General features: G+C 43.7%; 1 protein-coding gene across 2 annotated transcripts in view; it reads right to left on the reverse strand.

The window, feature by feature from the left end:
- Window positions 1–24,868, reverse strand: part of LOC134538266 (titin) — a 381,555-nt gene that overhangs the window by 297,407 nt on the left and 59,280 nt on the right. The window contains exons 4-11 of one of the 2 annotated variants that reach the window (XM_063379427.1): window positions 19,495–19,608; window positions 18,612–18,789; window positions 16,987–17,327; window positions 16,070–16,261; window positions 13,563–13,677; window positions 12,094–12,458; window positions 9,819–10,010; window positions 5,815–6,008 (exon numbers count right to left, since the gene is read on the reverse strand). In XM_063379427.1, coding sequence (XP_063235497.1) covers window positions 5,815–6,008; window positions 9,819–10,010; window positions 12,094–12,458; window positions 13,563–13,677; window positions 16,070–16,261; window positions 16,987–17,327; window positions 18,612–18,789; window positions 19,495–19,608 — 1,691 coding nt within the window. Of the gene's footprint in view, window positions 1–1,730; window positions 1,908–5,814; window positions 6,009–9,818; window positions 10,011–12,093; window positions 12,459–13,562; window positions 13,678–16,069; window positions 16,262–16,986; window positions 17,328–18,611; window positions 18,790–19,494; window positions 19,609–24,868 lie in introns of those variants that run through there. The other variant, XM_063379428.1, reaches the window with a different exon arrangement.

A 24,868-nucleotide genomic window follows, 5' to 3' on the forward strand; every position in this document is an offset into this window, starting at 1 on the left:
TCTTTTCACGATAGGCTGGAATCCAAATGCATTTAACTTTTTGCTGCTTCCGTATTGGACCACAGTTTACCTGAAAGACTCTGAGTCAGTGAAAAATCCTTAACGAAAGAAGTAAAGAATCACGAGCCTCCTAGTTAACTGTTCTCAAGAGTCAGAAGCCAATGGGAAGGTGTAATTTTCCCCCAGTACATATAGGATAATGGCGTTCATCCTAGAGGTAACTGAAACTAGGAATTTCTACAGTTCCTAGAAATAAGCCATTAAAGGTAGGGACCGAAAAAAATTCGCAGTTCCGATGACCTCCAAGACAAACTCCACGATCCTCTATGTACTCGGGAAAAAATCTGGCTACTGACACGTCAGATCTGTCAACTGGGAAGCCTGGAATTTCATACTTTTTTTTTCCATTGGCTTTGATTCCTCCAGATAATACTGTTGTCCAACCACGAAGCAGCACATAGGTAAACGTGTTTTGATTCCAGCATATCTCGAATTTAACCCACTATTTTTTTTTCCTGTCTCTATCATATGTGAAAGCATATGTGATGTGCGTGTGTGTGTTTGTAGAGTATACGTATAACTGTGAAATTTTGTTGACGCCAAACAAATCCGCGAAATTTCCGGGTCTCCTACAAATGAAAAATACCCATGAAAACACGTGGCCCAATAGTTTGCGATCCGGAAAGAAATGCGAAATGTGGCAGCAGCCAATGAAATAAAAGCCACAGACTTGATTGCACATACGTTTGGCCAGTCTAGCTAGGCAACATAAAAAAAGCTATCTGGTATCCTAATCATTATGGACTGGACAAATTTGCGGTTTCAACGACCTCTAGGGTAGATTCCACAATCCTGTGCGTGCTCGGGCAAATTACAATTTTTCATTGGCAATTCACTCGTGAGACTTGTGATTCGATTCTTCTTTTTTGTCGAGGTTTTTTTCACTGGTTCAGAGTACTTAAAGGGTAAACTGTGATACAACCACTGAAGCAGCTTGAATGAATCCGCTAGTTTGTTTCCCGGTCACGACTAATCATTAGGGGAAGGCATTTTTTCGCGAAAAAAAATTGAACGCAAGTTAGACTGCAACAATGTATACCCGCAAAAACTGTTTCCTCCTTGTGATCGGCGGCCGTCAGCGAGATAAGTCGTTGCCTTGTTTGACCGAGCCACTCAGGACGCGTTTGTTTCCGCGCTGAATTACTGTGATTGGTGTCTCTCGGCAGTAGACGTGTACCTGAATGAAGCTCACCTAATCACGAAACACAAGAAGATGCTATAGTGATTGTTTGAATTTCAGCTAGTCTCGGAATCTTTTCGCGAAAGATGCATGCCCCTACTAATCATCGTCTCTTATACGTAGGGACCGGAAAAAATCGCGGGTTCAATGACCTCTAGGATGAACTCCATAGTTCTACGTACACTCGGTCAAATGCCACCCACTCATTGGCTGCTGTCTTGTGAGACGTTCCAGCGTAGCAGCCTGTGATTCGATAAAGCTTTGGTTGGGTGTTTCTCATTGGCCCAGAGTCGTCAAGGTGAGTTGTGAGCCAATAGCAGAGGCAGCACTGAGGTATAACTATTTGAATTTCAGGCTGTCGAGAAATGAATTCGCGAATTTTTCCGGTCTCTACGTTATACGATTTATCGCCGGCAAAAATATGCGGTTCTGTGGAACAGCTGGGTGTCGCTGGAAAGAAGGGGGGGGGGGGGGGGTTTCAGGTACTCACATGACGGCTGCGATGGTGCGCGTTGCTTTGAAGACGCGGCCCCACGCGAGGCGGGTCGCGTCTTTGAAACTCCCGCAGGTTCGCTGCGACCGGCGAGAACTGTCTGCCCACCTTCCTTCTCCCCCCTCCCCCTTCCACAGGAGCTCGCGCCGCCGGGTCAGGCGAGGCGGTGGCACCCCCAAGCGGCCGGGGGAAGAACCAGAACTGAGCCGCGCTGCCAACTTTCCAGATAATCTCCCTCACTCCCTCCCTAACCCCCTCCCTAAACCATCCCATCACACTCTCCTCCCGCAGCGCCGTAGTTTGTACAGTGGGCAGATATAGTTGCGATCTTTTCCAACCGGAATATACAGGCGGCAGAAATACTAACGAACTTTTCTGACTCAGCTGTCTGGCCCGGTTCCGATTCCTGGGTGTGAAGGGTTTTTGACGTGACAAGGTCTAATAAATTGATTAACGCCGGCTGCACGCACGAAAAAGTGTCCCGTTACGCACATTGTCCCGTTACGCTCCTTGTACGCTTGCACCGCATCTATCTCTCTTCCACTCGATTGGAACAACCATCGATTTGACTTTTTCGAGGCACATTAAACTTGAAACACTCCCATTCGTTTCCTACTTTTCCTATCATCGTTCTATCCTTAACAGAATAACACATATTGGAAGAAGTTAAATAGCAAACATGCATAAAAGTTATAGTTAAAATAATCCCTTCGTTAAAATGATAAACATATTTGAATTAATGAGTGCAAATAAATGTAAATTTATCAATTAAATTGTAGATTTCAATTCACTCTTTCTTTGTATCCATACAAAATAGTGATAATTCAATAAAAAAAGATTCAATTTTATTCATAAAAGTATGCAATCATTTCATCAATGTTTTGTTATGACGTTCTCACGTAAAACTATCGTCCGTAAACCGACTTTTTACAGACACCCAATTTTTTTTTTAATCATTTCTCCCTGGGTTCAAACTTGGTGTTTGTGATGTCTCTTTTCAACTTCATCCCGTGGAAGGCAATGGCAAACCACCGCGGTATCATTCTGACTTGGCAGGCAGGCTGTCTTTACCGAGGCGTTGCTTGAGTTCACGACACACAGTAATGGGTAAAACGACACGTCACCAGGAATATCACTGTAAGTTTATCACATCAGCTCTCTTGCCACCAGATTTTATTAAAAGGTTTTTGCCGAAACTATTAAAAGTCACCGAAGTAATCATAATTAGGAAAATTTTCCTGGCATTTGTACAACTGTTAGACAAAACTCTATTAACTTTTGGTGGAAAATATTGGAAGTCAATGACAAACGCCTCGATCGAGCTCTTGTGGCTGCGGATACGCCAACTCCACAATTAAGTATTTTAACCCACCCTTTTCTAAGGGATGACATCAGTTACGTTCTTTGATCAGTTTTACTTTACGTTCCGAAACACGTAGACCCAGGAGAAAAAAAACCCATGAAATGTGACGGCAGCTGAAGAAAACGAGAATTTTACAGGTATATAGAAATGTGCAGTCACCCATATGGAAAATGATGATTCTTGCCAGTGGTAATGTGTTTGATTCAGAATATACAATTAATAAAATAAAACTTTTATACTGTTGCAAAGCGATCGAGTGATGTGTAACATCTAACCTTAGTAACGATGAAACCCACGTGTTCTTATGTCGCAAATACACTTCTAATAAGAAACTCGGAGACGAAATTTAAGGTATAAATCTTTGAAATACTGCCGATCGTGATAAATATACGCAAAATGTGTTTTCAGCAAAATTTCTGGACGTAAATCACTTGTAGTTTCCGCAACTGCTGCTAGAATTCGCTGCCAGAGCAGCTACGTCGACTACCAAATCGTTCCATTTCCAGAGCGAAATTTTCAAATATTCAATTAAACGGTTCCGATAAAAGAGAAAAAGACTTGAAAAAAATTCTAAACCCCCTACTTTGGACCTGATTTTCTACTGTGAATTTCATTAAAACACTGCTCACCTTGTTAAAATTAATCAAGCATTTAATATTATAAAATTTACCTTTGGCTACATTCGCCACAGATGGCAGCACCGTTGTTGCACATTAACGAAATTACTTCCACCAAATGCCGCACAGAAGAGCTGAGATGTTTCACGTCACTAAAGAACTATTACTTATTACTGGGACCTAACCGAACCCAACATTTCACTTCGGTAATCTTCGGAACTGTTCGGGTTGTGGCTGTGGCTTAGTGGCTTTCACTCTTGTGAAAGGAATGGGCTGTCCACGGTGAATTGTGAGCGAACGGGTGACTAACCGCGATTCGAACTCGACTCTACTCGAACTCGACTCTACTCGAGTCGGTCTGGATCGACGGTACGTCGCTTCGGACATTACGGAGTTGTTGCAGCGGAGGAACTCCGCTCCTGCCGTCTATTTAGAGACGAGGAGTAAGCCTGACGTGAGCGCCTGCAGTGGCAAAGATGTAAGCTCCGGGAATAGGCGGCAGATAGCAGCAACCTCGCACTCAACTCACGAGTACGTCTTCAAGTGTCAGGAGGCCCCCTTCGGTTGTTCAGTGATCAGCTATAGATATGTTAATTTTATTTTTAAAAAAAGTTTCTTTTATTCGGGAAGATTTTACCGGTGATTTACAGGAAAATCTTTCAACGAGAAACTTACAAATAAGCTTCAGCAACCGTTTGATAAAAATAAAACCAAATAACAAAAAAAGTTAGTCATTAGGTGGTAAGGAAACAAAAAATATACTATGTACACGGTCATACACTACTGTTCTTTTTTTCTTATGTAAATTGAACAGAAATTTTCATGTTAACCTACAGATACTTGTACATTTGTAGGTATATTTAAGGAAAAACAACTGGGTTCGGATTCTTACCCGGGTATTTGTGCTTTGTGTTGTCCCAGTACCTACATTAGTTAAGAGTTATCTGTAAACCGTTCCCTGAATAGCTTTCCAGTATTAACTGTGCACATTAATAAGCATAATAAAACAAAATAAAGTTTAATTATTGATTATTTAAAAAAAGTTTCTCCATACTTTAAAAAAATAATAGTTGAATGAAACATTAATAAAAATATAAAATTATGCGCCAATTTTAGTAGGAAAAACTTAGTATTATCTCGAAAAATGTATTTCACACGTAAAAAAAAAAAAACAAAGCCATACGTGTTTTACAAATTTACAATATCTTTCTTGTAATATTACGATCTCTTTCTTGGCAAATGAATCTTTTGTAAAAGTACAGAAGTACACGGCGTAGGGATAGAGAGTTGTTAACAACTACAACAACTAATGTAAGCCACAGACGTGCGGTGTTGTCAACCACGCAAACAACTCACTTGGGCTCAATGTTGGTAGGTCCAACCGCAACGAGCCATCGCCTAGAGAAACATTGATACCTCGCAGCACACTTTAGTTAAGGAGTGTTGGTAAAATCTAAAACTATGGTATGCCACAGACGAACAGTGTCGCAAACCCCACAAGCGACTCTCTTGTGCTCTACATTTAAGCGGTTGACACGCAACAAGCCGCCACCTCGAGAAACTCCGATACCTGCAGAACGCCGTAGCACCAGCGTTATGTTAAAACCTACAACTCCCGTGCGTCGAATATACGCAGTGTCGCCAAACTCAAAAAAAAGGACACGCTATTGTTTGAATTTGTAGAGGTTCAAATGCAACAAGCTGATATCTCGTGAAACGATTATCATAGCGCTAGAGTGTTTTGCCAGCATCTAGGCCTACAACTACGGTATGCCGCGGACGTACAATGTTGCCAAACACCAAAAAAAGAATCATTTGTGCTCCAAGTTAAGCGGTCCAGCTGCACCAAGTACCACCTCGAGAAACATCGATACCTCGCAGCAAGCCGAAGGCACGACCAGAGAGCCGCGCAGGAGACGATTCACTCCTGCTCGTTGCAGCAGCCGCCCCGGCCCCCTCGAGAAACATCGATACCTCGCAGCGCGCGCGAGGCTCGACCAGAGAGCCGTGCAGGAACGACTCACTCCTGCTCGTCTCAGCAGCCGCCCCCGGTCCGCTCGAGAAACATCAATACCTCGCAGCGCTGGAAGGAACGACTCACTCGTGCTCGTCGCAGAGGGGCTCGCGCAGGCGCGTGCGCAGCAGCCGCCCCAGCCGCACCATGCGGCCCACCTCCAGCAGCAGGCGCTCCCTGGACGTGAGGAAGCGGTGCAGCGAGCCGCGCCGGCTAGCGGCGTCCTCGCCCTGGTCGATGGCCTGGGCCGCGTCCAGCAGCTCGCGCAGCTGCGCGCAGTGCTGCAACACGCGACACCACCCGTGCTCCCCTTCAGCGACACCACCGCAGTAGGTCATCCGGGACCGTCAAACGATTATCAGAACCGGGAATTTCGGTACTAGTCTTCAACGTAACCGGGAATTTCGGTACTAGTCCTCAACGGAACCGGGAACATCGGCACTAGTCTTCAACGGAACCGGGAATTTCTGTTCTAGTCTTCAACGGAACCGGGAATTTCGCTACTAGTCTTCAACGTAACCGGGAATTTCGCTACTAGTCTTCAACGTAACCGGGAATTTCGGTACTAGTCTTCAACGGAACCGGGAATTGCGGTACTAGTCTTCAACGGAACCGGGAATTGCGGTACTGGTCTTCAAAGGAACCGGGAATTTCAGTACTAGTCTTCAACGGAACCGGGATTTTCAGTACTAGTCTTCAACGGAACCAGGAATTTCGCTACTAGTCTTTAACGGTACCGGGAACTTCGGTACTAGTCTTCAACGTAACCGGGAATTTCGGTACCAGTCTTCAACGGGACAGGGAATTTCGGCACTAGTCTTCAACGTAACCGGGAATTTCGGTACTAGCCTTCAACGGAACCGGGAATTTCGGTACTAGTCGTCAACGGAACCGGGAATTTCGGTACTAGTCTCGAACGGAACCGGGAATTTCGGTAGGTACTAGTCTTCTACGGAACCGGGAATTTCGGTACTAGTCTTCAACGGAACCGGGAATTTCGGTACTAGTCTTTGAACGGAACCGGGAATTTCTGTACCAGTCTTCAACGGGACCAGGAATTACGGTACTAGTCTTCAACGGAACCGGGAATTTCGGTACTAGTCTTCAACGGAACCGGGAATTTCGGTACTAGTCTCGAACGGAACCGGGAATTTCGGTAGGTACTAGTCTTCTACGGAACCGGGAATTTCGGTACTAGTCTTCAACGGAACCCCGAATTTCGGTACTAGTCTTTCAACGGAACCGGGAATTTCTGTACCAGTCTTCAACGGGACCAGGAATTACGGTACTAGTCTTCAACGGAACCGGGAATTTCGGTACTAGTCTTCAACGGAACCGGGAAATTCTGATACTTTCGTTAATATGTAGTTTTTTTATTACTGCTGCAAAATTCGGTGATTTGAAGTAATACTCGTTATTTTTGAACGGAAAACGTGTTTTTAATTACCAAATAGTAAAACAAGACCATTTTTTATTGCAAAAAAGTATCTACTAATATGAAAAATCGCTGTATTCTTAAGTCTTACTCTCAGTCTTCAAGGTTGAAGGGAAAAACATTTTAAAAAAAGTTGATCTTACGCATGCAAAATTACAGAATTATTAACTTAAAATAACATTCTTTCTATTCAAAACAAAAACTTAAAATAAAAATATATCGTTTTTTGAAGAGTATTGCCGCGACAACCACAGGCACTAGCGCACAGGGCAGTCCGGACACCGACTGACGAAGAGCGACAGGCTTCCCCTCTAACCCCCCTTTTTTACACGCCAGCATGTTCGCCTCGCCAGAGGAGAGTAGCAACTGAGAGTAACCTTAGCGCGCAATGCAAATGATGTCGAGTCCCATAAGTACAGCAAAAAAAAAAGGATCAATTTATAATTCCCAGTTCGTTTACTGTACCGAAAGCACCGGGAATGTCCGGTACTTTTGGGGACGGGATTTCCCCGGTCCGCAAGCCCTGCAGTCAGTATAATTAGCATGCGAGCCCCGGGAATCAATGTGCGGACAGTAGTGGTCCTATGTCCTATGTCCTATCTCCACTCCTTTCCCAACACAAAGCCCCTCCTAGACGTAATAAAAATAAAAGTGTACAGAAAACTGAATGTAATCTACTCAAGTCCAATCATTGACATTTTATTATCTTTTCCATTGTTTAAAAAAATTAAGCTTGAATGAAACATTTTCGTAAGATAAGAAGTATCTCGAAAAATGTATTTCATATATGCAAATATAAACATAGCCATGTTGTACAAAGTTATAATATCTTTCTTGTAGTATTTCAAACTATTTCTTGGCAACTGGTTTCTAAACGAATCTTTTGGAAAATTACACTAAGTTTTTTTTTGTGTAGTCTCGAATCTCTTCACGAACAATACGTGTTCCTGCTATTGATTTTTTTTTAATAAAGAAAGACTCACAATGATCCGTCTCATTCGTCCGTCATCCGTCCGTCCGTCAATCACGTGATCTGTAGCCAATCAGATGGCTCGAAAAATTCCATCTGCCTGTCCTTCAAAAAATCTTACCTAGCGTTTACTCTGAACGGACGGACGGATGAAATTATAACCTCAAAAATGCTTGAAAGGCATTCTCTTTATTTTAAAGGGTTCTTTTTAGTTTGCTTATTTGTTTAGCTGCTTCTGAATTATGATTTTTAAATTGCCTATGAACACGTTTTAAGTTTGATTTTCGAAACAAAAATTGCCTGAGACACAATAATAGTTAATAAGGCACGTTAACTCGAAATCATATTTTAAACAAAAATTTAAAGTTTGTGTTTTTTAATTTATAAGTGGTTAGCGTACTTATAGGTTAATTGGTAAACCTTTACAAGATAAATTTTCTTTAGAATTTAAGCCTTGTGTAAGTTCCCAGCATCCAAGTTGAAAAATAAAATAAAGGACATGCGGATGCTTGTGAACAGTGGGTGGTCATGTCCACGTGTTTGCATGCTAACTGCGTGAAGACATTTTTCCTTCAGCTAATTGTTGCGCCATATTGGTTAGACGCCCAAAACATTGACTGAAGTGTAGTGTTTGCAGCGTGGAAACAGTTTTATATGACATTCTTTTTATGTAAGTGTCTGTTTTTAACGACGAAGATTCTAAATTCACACTCATTTACCATCATCAGACGTGGTCAAGCACCATTTCCGCTCTGTTTTGGGCGTGACATTACGGCGATGGCGAAATTATAAAGTGACTTCACCTACGTCACCGCATGCTGTCTCCTGGCAATTCCCAGCTCCGTGATTGTAAATAGTTCGGCTTGATGACGGACGGACGGATGGCGGACGGACACGAATGCGTAATGACGTAACTAGACTAGTTTCCACCCGGGGCAAAAAACTCATCTTGCCTCCACCCCTCCCTCCCCCTTTTTTTTCAAACCAAACAAACAAAAACCTTTCCCGACACCACCTCACATCGCCACCACGTGTAATAATTCCACTATTCCAAATATTTTTTGTTAAACTTAGTTGGTAAATGAATATTTTTATTTGTAGTTATTTCATTTGTAATACAGCGCAATTAGGATAGTATACGAAAAACAGCTTTCAATACAAATAATTCAGTTCATCTGCCCTCCAACATTTTTTTTTTGTTCTAACCCGCACGGATTTGCCAGCTCTTCCGTTTGACGTTGCTGCGTGCGAGTAATAGAAACCGAGTATTTTGGCTGCGATGGTGTAGCCATGTTTGTTTATTTTTTAAACACTTTAAAAATTTTTGTTTTCCGAGTTTGAGAATATCTGGTCAGTGCCGTAGCTAAGGTGACTGGCGCCCCTAGCCAGAATTTGAAAATGGCGCCCCTGGCTAGAATTAGAAAATGGCGCCCCATCTTGGTTTAAAAAGAGAGAGGGGAGGGTTCAGTAACGCAAACCCCCCTCCTCTGCTCCGGCGGCCATGGCGGGGGCCATCACCTGAAACCCGCTTGCTACACCACTGTAAATAGTGTCATGTTATAAACTTTATTCGTCTATTTTTAAAGTTTACATAAATTCGAAATATTATTTTAATGGAATGGGTGCATCCGTGGGGTGCTAGTGTCGTTGGTCCAGCTCTCGAACGGGACCGTGGTTCGCGCTCACCTCCTGCACGCTGCGGTGGAAGACCGCGGAGACGCGCAGCCTCGTCATCTGCTCCTGCCCCACGGCCTGCAGGCGGCTCCAGGAGCGCCACAGCTTCTCGGCCAGGCCCGTGTTGCACTCCGCCGGCAGCTTGCACGAGCGTCTCAGCGCCAGCGCCGCGCTCAGCAGCTGGCAGCCGTACTCGTACGTGCCCTGCGCCGGCCCCCGCAACACTTCCACCTCTTTGCGAGGGAGAGAACATCCCCTTCCTTCATTCACACCCATGGTCGCCCCCCACAACACTACCTCTTTGTAAGGGAGAGAACCTCCCCTTCCTTCATTCACACCCATGGCCTCCCCTCACAACACTACCTCTTTGTAAGGGAGAGAACATCCTCTTCCTTCATTCACACCCATGGTCACCCCCCCCACCCCACCCTACCTCTTTGCAAGGGAGAGTACATCCCCTTCCTTCATTCACACCTATGGTCGCCCCCCACAACACTACCTCTTTGTAAGGGAGAGAACATCCTCTTCCTTCATTCACACCCATGGTCACCCCCCCCCCCCCACCCCACCCTACCTCTTTGCAAGGGAGAGAACATCCCCTTCCTTCATTCACACCTATGGTCGCCCCCCACAACACTACCTCTTTGTAAGGGAGAGAACATCCTCTTCCTTCATTCACACCCATGGTCGCCCCCCACAACACTACCTCTTTGTAAGGGAGAGAACCTCCCCTTCCTTCATTCACACCCATGGCCTCCCCTCACAACACTACCTCTTTGTAAGGGAGAGAACATCCTCTTCCTTCATTCACACCCATGGTCACCCCCCCACCCCACCCTACCTCTTTGCAAGGGAGAGAACATCCCCTTCCTTCATTCACACCTATGGTCGCCCCCCACAACACTACCTCTTTGTAAGGGAGAGAACATCCTCTTCCTTCATTCACACCCATGGTCACCCCCCCCCCACCCCACCCTACCTCTTTGCAAGGGAGAGAACATCCCCTTCCTTCATTCACACCTATGGTCGCCCCCCACAACACTACCTCTTTGTAAGGGAGAGAACATCCTCTTCCTTCATTCACACCCATGGTCACCCCCCCACCCCACCCTACCTCTTTGCAAGGGAGAGAACATCCCCTTCCTTCATTCACACCTATGGTCGCCCCCCACAACACTACCTCTTTGTAAGGGAGAGAACATCCTCTTCCTTCATTCACACCCATGGTCACCCCCCCCACCCCACCCTACCACTTTGCAAGGGAGAGAACATCCCCTTCCTTCATTCACACCTATGGTCGCCCCCCACAACACTACCTCTTTGTAAGGGAGAGAACCTCCCCTTCCTTCATTCACACCCATGGCCTCCCCTCACAACACTGTACCTCTTTGCAAGGGTGAGAACATCCCCTTCCTTCATTCACACAACCATGCCTTCCCTCTTCCTCCCCCCAAAAAATAAACTACTTTCACCTGCAATCATGCAAACAAACTTTAAAGTAGTTAAAACAGCTAACTGTAAATTATTTTCATCATTATTATTATTACATTTTGAAATAATGTTTATTACTATAGTCTATATATCTCTGGTCCCTTACTGGGTACTAGTGACCGTGAACTTAATAAAAATGACCGGTACTTCGTGGTGGATGGATGTCACTCTTGCAGAGCACTAGTGAGTGTGGACCAGAAAACTGTGAGGATACAGGGGCACCAATGAGTGTGGAACATAAGACTGTGAGGATAGAAGGCATGACCGGTTGTTTAGAGTGGGTGGAGGTCCTCTGGTATGGTTGCCAACGAATGAGGACCAGAGGCTTGTGAGACATGACTGGTACTTTAGAGAGGGTGGGGGTCCTTTTGCAGAGGATCAATGAGTGTGAAGATAAAAGGCATTACCGATACTACAGAATGGATGGATATCTTCTGGTATGGTTGCTAACGAGTGATGACCAGAGGAGTGTGGGACATGACTGGTACTTTAGAGAGGGTGGGGGTCCTTTTGCAGAGGATCAATGAGTGTGAAGATAAAAGGCATTACCGATACTACAGAATGGATGGATATCGTCTGGTATGGTGGCCAATGAGTGTGAACCCGGGGAGTGTGGGACATGACCTGTACTTCAGAGAGGAGGGAGGTCCTATTGCAGAGCATCAATGAGTGTGAAGATAAAAGGCACGAGGTCCTCTGGTATGGTGGCCAATGAGTGTGTACCAGAGAAGTGTGGGACAAGACCGGTAGTCCAGAGTGTGGAGGTCTTCTTGAAGGCCACCAGCGAGGGAGGTACCTTGGCGGTCTCCTGGAAGGCCTGGTGCTCGTCCTTCTGCACCTGTATCTCGAACACGCTGCATCCGACGTGGCCCTGCTCGCGCAGCATGACCTTGAACAGGTCGTCGAGCCACTGCACGGCCTGCGAGGCGTCGCGCTCGTACTGCGCCACGTGCGCCACCTGCTCGAGCGTGAGCAGGCGCAGCGAGACGCTGTCGGCGAAGAGCGCGCGGCGCGCCGCCACGGCCGCCAGCAGCGCCTGCGCCTCGAGGATGGCGCTCTCGTGGTTGACGGCTACGTCGCGGCCGAGCGCGTCCTTCACCGGCATGCACAGCATGTCGGCCAGCTTCTCTCCCTCGCGCACCGCCTCCAGCTCCAGGAGGCCTGCGGCAGGACAGTCCTTGCTGAGACGATTACATGGACACGCGCAATTCTCGGGTCACACTGGATGTTTGTTTCGGAAGGAACCCTGATGGTTTTTCTTGAAGTGCACAGTACTTTACTAGCACACAGCAGTACCTTATCTATGAAATGTGATGGTCATGTAAACAGTTAAGGTTAGTGTTTTTCTCGTGTCCTTAAATGTTTTTAAAAACAGAAAAGAAAACAATAAACGTTTGGTGACCAAATACAAAAAGTCACAATGAAATTGCGAGAAAAAAAAACCTTCAAAATGGACAAAAAGCACCAGGATCCGAAACCCATCAACACTGACGAGCACAGTAGGCTGACAACGACGAGATAGTTGCAACAACGCACTGGCGGCTATAGACTCTGCGAGGTCCTAATATTTGGGAGGGGTGCCTTTTCGAGGAGCCTGAGCATTTCGGTGATCCTCCACCAGAGAATTTTAACAGCAAATTAGGTTAAAACACTTTTTTTTTAAGTCATACTTGTCACTGGACATCCTGCATGGCTTAAAAACTAGATGATGTGCCAAGCAGAAATAAAATAATGAATAGATGGTTCATATATTTGAGTAACTGGATAAAATTAACAAACATAAAAAGCTAAAAATATATTTTGCTGTCAATAATGAGACAAAGTTGGACTTGTCATGCTGGTTAATGTCTACTCTTCCTGACTCATTAGGCACATAAAAACAGTTTTATATTACTTACACCTTACAAAACAAAGGATTTCAAGAAATAGGCATTACCGCCTTTACCCAAAAATTCCACAAAATACGCCTATGCTTTATATATATAATTTCATAGCATTAGTAAGTCAAAACCTTAATTCGATTCCGACAAAATTAGTACTTTTTTTTTACGAAAACATATTACATGTCTGGTTCAGTGAGTCAAAATACACACAGGCCTTCTAGCCAATAAAACTGACTCTTTATGATTTAGACATGAAATTATTATTTGATCTGGGCACGTGACATTGGTGGACAATGTCAGCACACAAGACCGGGAACCTCTTTCGAGCATGACCCGCCTCTGGATCTGTGCCGGGCTGTGGGTGCTGTGCTCACGTGCTTACCTATGCTGATCTGACTCTCTTGGAGCTTCCTGAGCGTGGTGCTGGCCGACTCGAAGGTTTCCACGTGGTTCGACTTCACCAGCGACTCGAACACTTCGCTCGTCATCTCGAAGTACTACAACAACCAAAATAACTTGTACAAAATGTACGTACTCGAACACTTCGCTCGACATCTCGAAGTACTACAACAACCAAAATATCTTGTACAAAATGTACGTACTCGAACACTTCGCTCGTCATCTCGAAGTACTACAACAACCCAAATATTTGGTACAGAATGCTTTGGCAAGTATTCACGAAGGAAGCATCAGCTTGACTACAAATTTGTTCAGGCGTGTGTGCCCATGTATGCTGTTATGAACATTTTTCAAAACTCAAACTTATGATAGTTTTTTCCCCCTGCAAACAAGCGAGTATGCCTAAAGTTAGCAAGTTTAGGACGATACTCGCATGAGATATGAGCGCAGTCTGTTACGCTCTCGATACCTACACATACAGACACTTTTCCTTTATATTGGATGCGTTCACTCGCATTTCGTACCATGGCCGACTGTTCCCAGTAGCACTAAGTGACATGTGACCGAAAAGATTAAATGTTCAAGCTTTGCGACAATGTAGTACATGGATACTGAGTGAAGATTAAATTTTTTTGTCCATCTGATGTTAACCTCCATGAAAAGTTTTCTTAGAGTACATAGAAAACATAAACAGACACCGGTAACTAAAGGTCTGTTTTCAACTCATGAGTACGCGATAAATTCAAAACAATGTAAAATATGTTATTTTATGGCAGTGGCAGTGTTTAACGACGGAAAATTTAAAAATTATACTTATCAACTGTCATCAGGCTTGGGTAAGCACCATTTTATCAGTGTTTTGGTGAAGTAAAAAGTTACTTTAACTACATCACAGCATACCATTTACTGAAAATAACCAACTTCTTGACATTTGTCACTTGCGTGCCCTAAAATAATTGTAGGTTTATTAAAGTTTGCTAGGAATTTTACCCTCGAGCCCATTTCCAGGCCATCATCATACTAAAGAAAGAATTTTCATGACAAGAAAATTATTGTTATGTTATAATAGTGTTTTTTCTTTGTTAAATGATTATGAACGGATGCTTAAAGGTACTGAACCTCCATGATTATAAGTGTTCTCCGAACCGACCACTTGTCTACCGAACTCGGTGAGAGGGAATTGTAACTGAAGCCGTGATTCTTACTATTGCAGCTCAACATACTAGCGATAATGACCACTGAAGACCCTTAACAATAAAACTAAAACTACTGACGTTGGTGTGGAAGTGGTGGTGCGTACCCAATTTTTCGACTGTTTCAGTTTGAATGAATTCAGAGCAGAAAGTTGATGGTTTCGAGCAAAGGTTTTAGTTCTCTCTTATCTTTTAAATCCAAACTATTTTCATTGACTGGCCTAAATATTGCTGTACCAGAATTTATTTAGTGTTATGGAAGGAATATTATGTTACTATATTTATTTAAATAATAAATCCTTGTTATTCATGCTAATGACTACAAGCTTAGTTGTGTAGATATTTCACTAATTTAATTGCTTGTTTTTTTAGCTAGTGCTTAAGGAGGGATGATGTACTCCACTACTAAGCTTCACCCCTCTCTTTCCTACTTCACTCGCCAATTAAATAGACTGTTAAATGAATTATCTTTGTTCAGAATATTTATTAATTTGTTGTGCAGTACTAAAGTGCCATGATAAAGAACTCAGTGTATTGGAAAATAAAAAATAGTTGCGTGGATGCTATGCGCGTTAATAGTGAATCTTCACAGATGAGAGGGATATGAAATTCTTAGGGTACTCTAATATTTGACCACGCGTGCTCATGCATTGAAAATGTACCTTTATTTACCAGTGTCTGTCTATGTCTTCAATGTAATGTAAGAATGAATAAAAATGTTAAAAATGCAATTTTGTCAGCTAATCGTGCAAAAAGGATGCACTACAAATATTTTTATAATTTTTTTTTGAAATTAGGCCACACGAAAAAAACGGTGAGTTTAATAGTGTTAAACATTAAAATGAAATAATGACCTGGAACGGGACACACACCCACAAACCACTCTCAGCAGTTACAGCGATGCTCGGCTGGGGAGAAGGCACTCAACCGAAAGTCATTTGTACGAAATTTCGGAGTTACTACTTTCGGTCTAGTGCCTTTCATCAAAAGCCTTTCGGTATAATGCCTTTTGATCAAGTGTCATTCGATCTAGTGCCTTTCGGTAAAGTGCCTTTCTGTCAAGTGTCTTTCGGTTTAGTGCCTTTTGGTCTAGTGCCTTTCGTCCAAGTGACTTTCGGGAAAGTTTCTTTCGGTCTAATGCCTTTTGATAAAGTGTCTTTCGGTCAAGTGGCTTTCAGTATAATACCTTTCGGTCTAGTGCCTTTCGGTATAATGCCTTTTGATCAAGTGTCTTTCGGTCAGCCTTTCGGTCAAGGGTTTGTTGACCTACTGCCGAGTCCCCGCTCGGCCCACCCACCTCGGCCACCAGCCGGTAGAACCTGAGCGACGTGATGAGCACATTTCTTCGCCGCTCCAGACGGGTGGCGAAGCTGCGGCACACGAAGTCCATGAAGTCCCGCTGGGACTTGAGGTCCTCGGGCAGCGGGACGTCGGCCTGCGGCAAGGTGTCGATCTTGTGCAGCAGCTCGGCGTAGTGCCCGTACGTCTCCTGCAGACACGTGACCGACGGCAGCGCTGTCGCGGTGATCGTCCTCACACTGCTGGTCTTTCGCTTCCAACACCTTCCGACGTGAAGTTGCTTGGCTTCTGGGTTGTAGCCGCGTCGAAGCCGAATATATCACCGACTTTGCGGTCGACATTGCAGTCGCCATCATCGAGCCAGCGGTTACCTACAACCTAGAAGCCAAGCGGGGTTTCGGTCGACATTACCTGCTTAGGTAACTACTGTCCTGATGATGGAGACTGCAATTTTGACAGAAACGTCGGTGATATATTCGCCTTGGATGCGGCTAAAACCCAGAAGCAATACAATGGCCGCGAAAGCCTGCGATCTTTATTACTTTCTAATATATTGTGTCAAGATTTGGAAGGGTTAAAGTTATTTGTAAACCTTTCCCATAATTGCTTTCCAGTATTAACTGTGCACTTTGATAAACCCAATAAAACCAAATAAAGACCAAATTGGGAATATTCAATTTATATTTCATGATTTGGAAAATTGTGGTTGAATGAAACATAAAATAAAATAGAACAGCTTGAGTCAATTTTAATAATAAATAGGTAATCAGTATTATCTCAAAAATTAATTTTATATAAGAAAATAATATTTTGGCAATTGTTGTACAAAGTAAAATAACTTTCTTGTAATTTTTCAAACTATTTCGTGGTTTGTTTTATAAAAGAACGGCGTGTGTAAGATATGCTTATGAATACCCGGCACTGCAACTCGAGGGCCTCGTGCTCCAGCCGCAGCTCCTCCGCGGACACGATGTCGAAGCCGACCTCGCTCTGGCCGTTGAGCATGGTCTCGGCGGGCCCCAGGATCCAGTCGGTGACGCGCGCCACGCCGTCCTCGAGGCTGCTGAGCTCACGGGCGCCCGCCACGACGCGCTCCGCCGCGAGGCGGGCCTCCTCCGCCAGCTGCAGCCGGCCGCGCACGATCTCCAGCAGGCGCTCCACGCGGTCCAGGCTGTCGAGCACGTCCTGCGGGGCGGTCGGCTCGCGGCCCGGCCGCCGGCCGCCGTCCCCCCCGTGCCGCTGCAGCAGGTCCTGACCTGCGCGCGGTGCGGACAAGTTACAACCTGCCTGCCTCCCCCCCCGCGACGTGCCGTGACAAGTCGTAACCTGCCAGGGCTGGAACCATCTCGTCTCAAACTACCTGCTTGCCCCTCAGCATTTCATGGCAAGTCGTAACCTGCAACATCTAGAACCACCAAGAACCAAACTGCAAACATTACAACCTGCCTGCCCCGCAACGTGAACGATAAGTCGTAACCTGCAATGTCTAGAACCACCAAGAACCAAACTGCAAACATTTCAACCTACCTGCACTGCAATGTGTATGGTAAGTAGTAATCTGCAATTTCTAGAACCATCAATACCCAAACTACACACATTCAATCCTGCCTGCCCCTCAGAATTTCAGGGCAAGTCGTAACCTGCAACATCTAGAACCACCAAGACCCAAACTACAAACATTCTATACTGCCTGCACCGCAACGTGTCATAGCAAGTCGTAACCTGCAATGTCTAGAACCACCAAGACCCAAACTGCAAACATTACAACCTACCTGCACTGCAATGTGTATGGTAAGTAGTAACATGCAATGTCTAGAACCACCAAGACCCAAACTACAAACATTCCATCCTGCCTGCCCCCCAACTTGTCATGGCAAGTCGTAACCTGCACTGTCTAGAACCACTAAGACCCAAACAACAAACAATCTATACTGCCTGCGCCCGCAATGTGTCGTGGCAAGTTGTAACTTGCAAAGGTTGGAACCACGTCGACCCAATTTACACACATACCATTCTTCCTGCCCTCATGTTGCAAATACACTTATGCGAGACTTGGACACGAAATTTAACATAGAATTCGTAAATATAATGCCAAGCATAATAAATATACGCAAAAAGAATTTTTTTTTACAAACTACATTTATTGACGCGAATCACACGCAGTTTTCGCAACCACCGCTAGAATTCGTTGCCGGAGCAAGTACGTCGACTATTGAGTCATTTGATTAGCAGACCGACATTTTAATAACTCTATGATGAAACGGCTCCGATAAAAGCGCAAAAGACTTGGATCTGATTTTAGACAAGGAACTTTTATTAAAATGCAGCCTATCTCGTTAAAAAAATTCACTAAACCGTTAATACCATAATGTGGTTCGCGCCATCCGCCACAAATGGCAGCACAGTTGTTACACATTCTCGTTGCATTCACGAAATTACTCCTACCTAATGCTTGGTACTGTGAGCTAAGATGTTACTCAAAAAGAAAAGGAGTTGAGCTGGGGAGGGGGTGGGGGAGAGGGTGATCCTTTTTTTTTTACCTGCCTGCAGCACCTTGCGCGTCAGGTCGCCGACGCCTTGGAACATGGACGCGTTGAAGGAGAGCGTCTCGTCGACGCTGCTGATGCGCATCCCTGGCTTGAAGCTGGTCAGCCTCTGGCGCAGCTTCTCCAGCTCGAACATGGCCACTTCGGCGTCCTTCACGAACGACTCGAGGTACTGCCGGAACAACAACAACATACACACATCCACTTCGGGGTACTAGCACACATACCCGTCAGTGCAACCGTCCAGGGAAAACTGCCGCGTAAACATTTCGTGGCAGCGTTTCCGAACGTTCAGTGTCTGGACGAGGACCGGGAAGATTTTTAGCGGTTCCAAAGACCTCTCGGATGGACTCCCACGATCTGTTATGTTCTCGACCAAATCACATCCGCCCATTGGCTGCTGTCAACTGGGGTTCTTGTGATTCGATACTTCTCTTTTCGAGTGTTTTCCATTGGCTCAGAGTCCTTCAGGCAAATTGAGTCAAATCGTTGGAGCAGCGTGATTCTAGCCTATCGTGAAATGAATACGCAATTTTTTTGTCTCAATTTGTAACCAGCGTTCAACCGTAAATTCAAAGTGGAAAATTTTAACAGTGTGCGTATTGACGTTGAGTTCACAGACACTGTGCACACAGTACAGTTTTTTTTTTGCTGTATATTCAACAAGATTATTATAATAATATTTATATTGTTGATTCAAGTTTGAAATACGTTAACTTAGTGCCATAATTTCAACGGAGGATCTCTGGGCGATTTGTACCCGGCGTTCTTTCGTGAATTCAAGGTGGGAATTTTAATTTTAACAGTGTGCGTATGGTCGTTTACTTCAGGGACGCTGTGCATGTTCGCGCAGGTGTAACCCCTGATCAGCACTCACTATGCGGTTCTGTATCCACTGGCTGTGGTTGTAGCACCAGGTGCCTCCCAGGTCCTCGGGCAGCTGCGACCAGTCCACGTGCTTGCCGACCCTCGAGATGGGGATGTAGACTGGCTGAAACAACACACTCTGGGCTAGTTCCATAGAACAAGGAGGGAGATATAGACGTGCCACTCTTGCAGTGGAAAATGAGACCAATGTATTGCACGACATGCAACGCTATCTTTTGGGTTCTCCCATAACTACTAGCAAAAAAAAACCTTGGACCAGATGTTTTTTTTTATAGGGAATATCAATGAGGTCTCCCACTAGGGGAGTCCTCACCAAAAATTCATCTTTATTAAAAAAGAAAGGTACATGGAAAAATGAAAAACAAATATAGTAATCTACAGTTTTAGGTTTATAGTGTTAATTTAACTACTTGACAAGTAATTTCTTAGTAAAGGAGAAAAAAACTTATTAGTGTTTCGTAATAAAAAAAAGTATGTTCGATATAAATGAGAAGGAAAATGCAAAATAAAAATATGTGGCAACCAAAAATAAAGAGAATTAATTTTCACTGGTTCGTGTGCCTGATAAGCCTGCATTAATTCTCACAGTCAATGTAGCCATGTCATAAATATATTATGAAAGTTGCTATCTAGCGGTTGGGCCCGAAACTACTTCAAAAACCTAGGTCTCAGTCTCGGCAAATAGAGTTTCACCCCCATGGTTAGTTCCATAAGCTCCGGCTGCTGTGGCTAGGGGAGACGGAAAACGAGGAGTGTGTTGGGGGGGGGGGGGGGGGGGGGGGGGCGAGAAGAAGAAGGGAAAAAAATAAACATTCACTCTTAGAAATCACAGTAAATGCACGGACTTTTCTACGAATAATGCATCTCTAAGAAACTAAGAATACTTAAATAATTCAAATAACCAATTTTTCAATTGTAAGCAGTTACGTGGAAGAAGTATTTTTTTCCCGCTGTAGAATTAACAAGTTATGAAATGTTTGGTTGATTTACCAAAATTATTCTTGTGTAATCATACTCAAAGAAAGTAAACGAAATTTAAAAAAATAACCTACGAAGATTCCTGGATATTTGTAGCCAGATTTCTTTGTAAATTTACGGTAGAATATTTAATAGTGTTGTTACGTAAAGGCTAGGTATTACACGCCATGTTGATTTTTTTTCCCGTTTCTTCGTCATTATTTTATTTAAGGGCTATTTCTAAACTTTTAATTTGATACTTTTCTATCCATTTGAAAAAAAAAAATTCTGTGTACGACTTTACACCTGAGCTACATTTGTCAAATAAAAAGATTGCAATCCAAAGGTCACACACATTATGTGATTCGTATAAAATAAACTTACTGGCAGGGCCACGTATTCATCGCTAAAAATATTTTCAGAATAGCTGAGCGTTAAAACTGTGTAGCATTTTGCGTGTGTTTCCTGGTTTGCTGGGTTTATTTCAGTCGCAATTCTACGGTCAGCACACCAATCACAGTCATCGAGTGCGATTGTTTCCTTGTAATTGGTGACCGCAAAAACATGCGATTTTTATGAATATGTTAATAGTTTAATGTGTCGAAGTTTCTGGCTGTGGGCCTTACATAACATGTCGAGGCAAGTTAATACTTAAAAAAAATTAAAACAGAAACACTGAACGAACTCAAGCTACGGCGCGGTATGGTTTCTATGTGCATGTCATTATTTGTTGATGGTTTTTTTGACTGTTGAATAGTTGTGTTTAGTTGCATTCGAAGGAGCTTTGCCAATTCAAAGCTACGCTCGGAAATAACAGTGTAACAGGTGAAACCGCAGCTTGTTTCGTCACGCACACACACACACTCTTTGCACAGCAAGTTTAAGGGTAATCACTTACTGTTAGCCCTACCAACATCTGCCTATTTTGTGTTCGCAGAGCGGTTCCGCCTTGCTCAGAGCAACACTTCTGTACGAATGCATTGTCATTTATAAAACGAAAAGTTCACTATTTGTACGCAAACTGTTTTGTTATTTTACTGTCAATAAAATTATATATTGCTCTGTACCTCTTGCATTACACTCGCCACTGTCATTAAAAAAAAGTCCTTGTAGGGTAGGTATTACTATCAATAATAGGGGTCTTCATATTACATAAAAATTTTATCATTTTATTTTGCAGACCGAAACTTTAAACTACATGTTGAAACGACCACGACAAAATGCGAAAAAGACTTGGAAAAAAACAACTAAACCCTAGCTTTGAACCTTACTACTTGCAGACCGAAACTTTAAACTACATGTTGAAACGACCACGACAAAATGCGAAAAAGACTTAAAAAAAAAAAAACAACTAAACCCTAGCTTTGAACCTTACTTCCGACCTGGAAATTTTATTAAAATACTGCCCGTATTGTTAAAATACACTAAAAAAGGTTCTTTTATGTTTTGTGAAAATATTGTTTTGAGCCATAACCTCCACAGACGGCAGCATCGCGGTTACACATTTTCCATTTCACCGCCACTTCCATTCCATGCACGAAATTACTTCTACCAAAAGTTTTTAAAAAACACGTACTCGAGCAGCTCGATTTGTAGGGACCGGAAAAATTCGCGGGTTCAATGACCTCTAGGATGAACTCCGTAGTTCTACGTACACTCGGTCAAATGCCACCCACTAATTGGCTGCTGTCTTGTGAGACGGTCCAAGCGTAGCAGCCTGTGATTCGATAAAGCTTTGGTCGAGTGTTTCTCATTGGCCCAGAGTCATCCAGGTGAGTTGTGAACCAACAGCAGAGGCAGCACTGAGGTATAACGATTTGTATTATACCCTATCGCGAAATGAATTCTCAAAATTTTCCGGTCTCTATGACGATTTGGGCCGGATGACAGAATGTGCCGAACTATTTAATGCCATATATAATATGTTTCGCTGCACATGTCTTTGATCTCGCCGGGCGAGATGGGAGCTGGTCGCCGCCGAGGACGGAGAGAGCTGGATGGACCGCCGTGACCTTGAGCGCGCCCGCGGCTGACCTCTGAAGGTGACAACCACTAACGGTGACACGCCGAACCACCTCCCACCCCCTCACCCTACCTCAGCACTACACCTGGGTCCCTCCTCTATTCAAAATGATAAAGAAAGACATTTAAAAATAAAGTGTTTGTGTACTTAGTAGGGGCAGGAATTTTTCGCGCAAAAATCTGAACGCCTACTAGACTGCAACAAGGTATATCTAAACCAGCGGTTTCTTCCTTGTGATTGGCGGCCGTCTGCGAGAGAAGTCATTTCCTTTTCTTCACGAGCTACTAAGGACGAGTTTGCTACCACACTGAATTAGTGTGATTGGTTGTTGTTAACAATCGACATGCACCTCAAAGTAACTCACCCAATCACGAAACACAGCCGATGCTACAGTGTTTTAACTTCCAGCTACTCTCGTGATCTTTTCGTGAAATTTTCATGGCCCTAGTTCTTAGGTACAATCTTTAGACGTTGTACTTATACGAAATTACTAATACGTAGAGACCGGAAAAATTCGCGAATTCATTTCGCGATAGGCTAAAATACAAATCGTTATACCTCAGTGCTGCCTCTGCTATTGGTTCACAACTCACCTGGATGACTCTGGGCCAATGAGAAACATCCAACCAAAGCTCTATAGAATCACAGGCTGATACCCTGGAACATCTCACAGGACAGCAGCCAATGAGTGGGTGACATTTGACCTAGTGTACGTAGAACTATGGAGTTCATCCTACAAGTCATTGAACCCGCTAATTTTTTCGGTCCCTACTAATATGTTAACCTGAAACGTTTTATAACACATATAACAACACTAAGTACATGTTTGCAGACAAATTTTTATTTTCTGTTCGAACGACAGAAATTAGTCCGTATTTACGCCAAACAAGCAAAACTTAACCGTATAGAACTGACTAAAAAGGTTTAATATTTAACAGTAAAAATTTTCTTCACGAGATTATATTATTTATCATGGCGTCGAATATGAAGTGCGCTGCGCTATCATTACATTTCAATGTTAACTGAGGTTTTTCAAATTTGTAATGCCAGGATTCTGTTTTTTTTTTTAGTTGTCATTATTTCTTTTTATGACTATAAATTATAAAATAAAGTATTGAATGATAGTTGTACTATTATAAAGTTTTATTTTTTTTAAATAAATATGCACAGTGTAAATCCTGCGATGTGCACGGAAAACGTTTATACGGAAAAATAAATTGGATCCTCAATTTTTTCGAGATATTTGAGACTTCCACAGACATTTCCGTTCCAATCGACTTCCGTTCCATTCACGAAATTACTCCTTCTAAATGCCATATTCTGAGGACCAAGAGCATTTAAGAGTTCGCTGAGGGCCGAAAAATATTTTTTGATTCTGGATTAAGTTTTTAAACTGTATTTTTATTAGAGTTAAAATGGCTAAAAACTCATGTTTTCAGAGTAATTTTTTAAGGCATAAAAACAACCAGTACAGTTTTGAAAACACTTAAGGTACTTGCATTACACCTTTATCTTCATTTCTCCGCCACATAATGTTACGGTCACCGCTCAAATTTCATAGTTGTCCTGTGCACGACGATAAGACTGCGCGCCAGTCCAGAGGCGACACCGCGCTAGAAGCACCAGCGAGCATCGCGCTTATCATCCCGCCTCACTAACACGCTTACACCCCTGACGAGGCGGGCACCTTAAGGGGCCCGCCTACCTGGGCACACATACGGTGTGCAGAGCTTCAGGAAAAACAACGCGATTTCAAAACTACTCAAGATATCCAAGTGGGGCCTATTTAAGAATAGCATTTAAGAGTTCGCTGAGGACCGAAAAGTACTTTTAATTTCGGATTAAGTTTTTAAACTGTATTTTTAAAAGCGTTAAAATGCCTAAAACGAGTGTTTTCAGAGTAATTTTTAGGCATAAAACAATCAGTACAGATTCTTGAAAGCACTTAAGGGGCTTGCATAACACCTTTATCTTCATTTCTCCGCCATAAAATGTTACGGTCACCGCTCAAATTTCACAGTTATCCTGTGACCAAGAGACGAATGCGCGCCAGTTCAGAGACTTGCGCTTAGAGGCTATACCGCGCTGGAAGCACCAGCGAGCGTCGCGCTTATCATCCCGCCTCACTAACACACATACACCCCTGACGAGGCGGGCCCCTTAACTGGTCCCAAACGGTCAGTGCGCTGAGCCTCCAAGGCAGAAGCAGGTCGGCTCACGTCGAAGGCTTTGAATATATATACTGTATAGAAGTCGCGAGTGGATAGGATTTACTCTACGTTTTTCAAAAGCGTAAGATGAGCAGCTTGGGAACTTCACCGCTGCAGTGCGCTGCCGTAACGCCCTGTATCGTCTTAGTTGTTATTTACACGTTAGAGCGCAG

This window comes from Bacillus rossius, chromosome 13 (assembly GCF_032445375.1).
Source record: "Bacillus rossius redtenbacheri isolate Brsri chromosome 13, Brsri_v3, whole genome shotgun sequence".
NCBI classification, from domain to species: Eukaryota; Metazoa; Arthropoda; class Insecta; order Phasmatodea; family Bacillidae; genus Bacillus; species Bacillus rossius.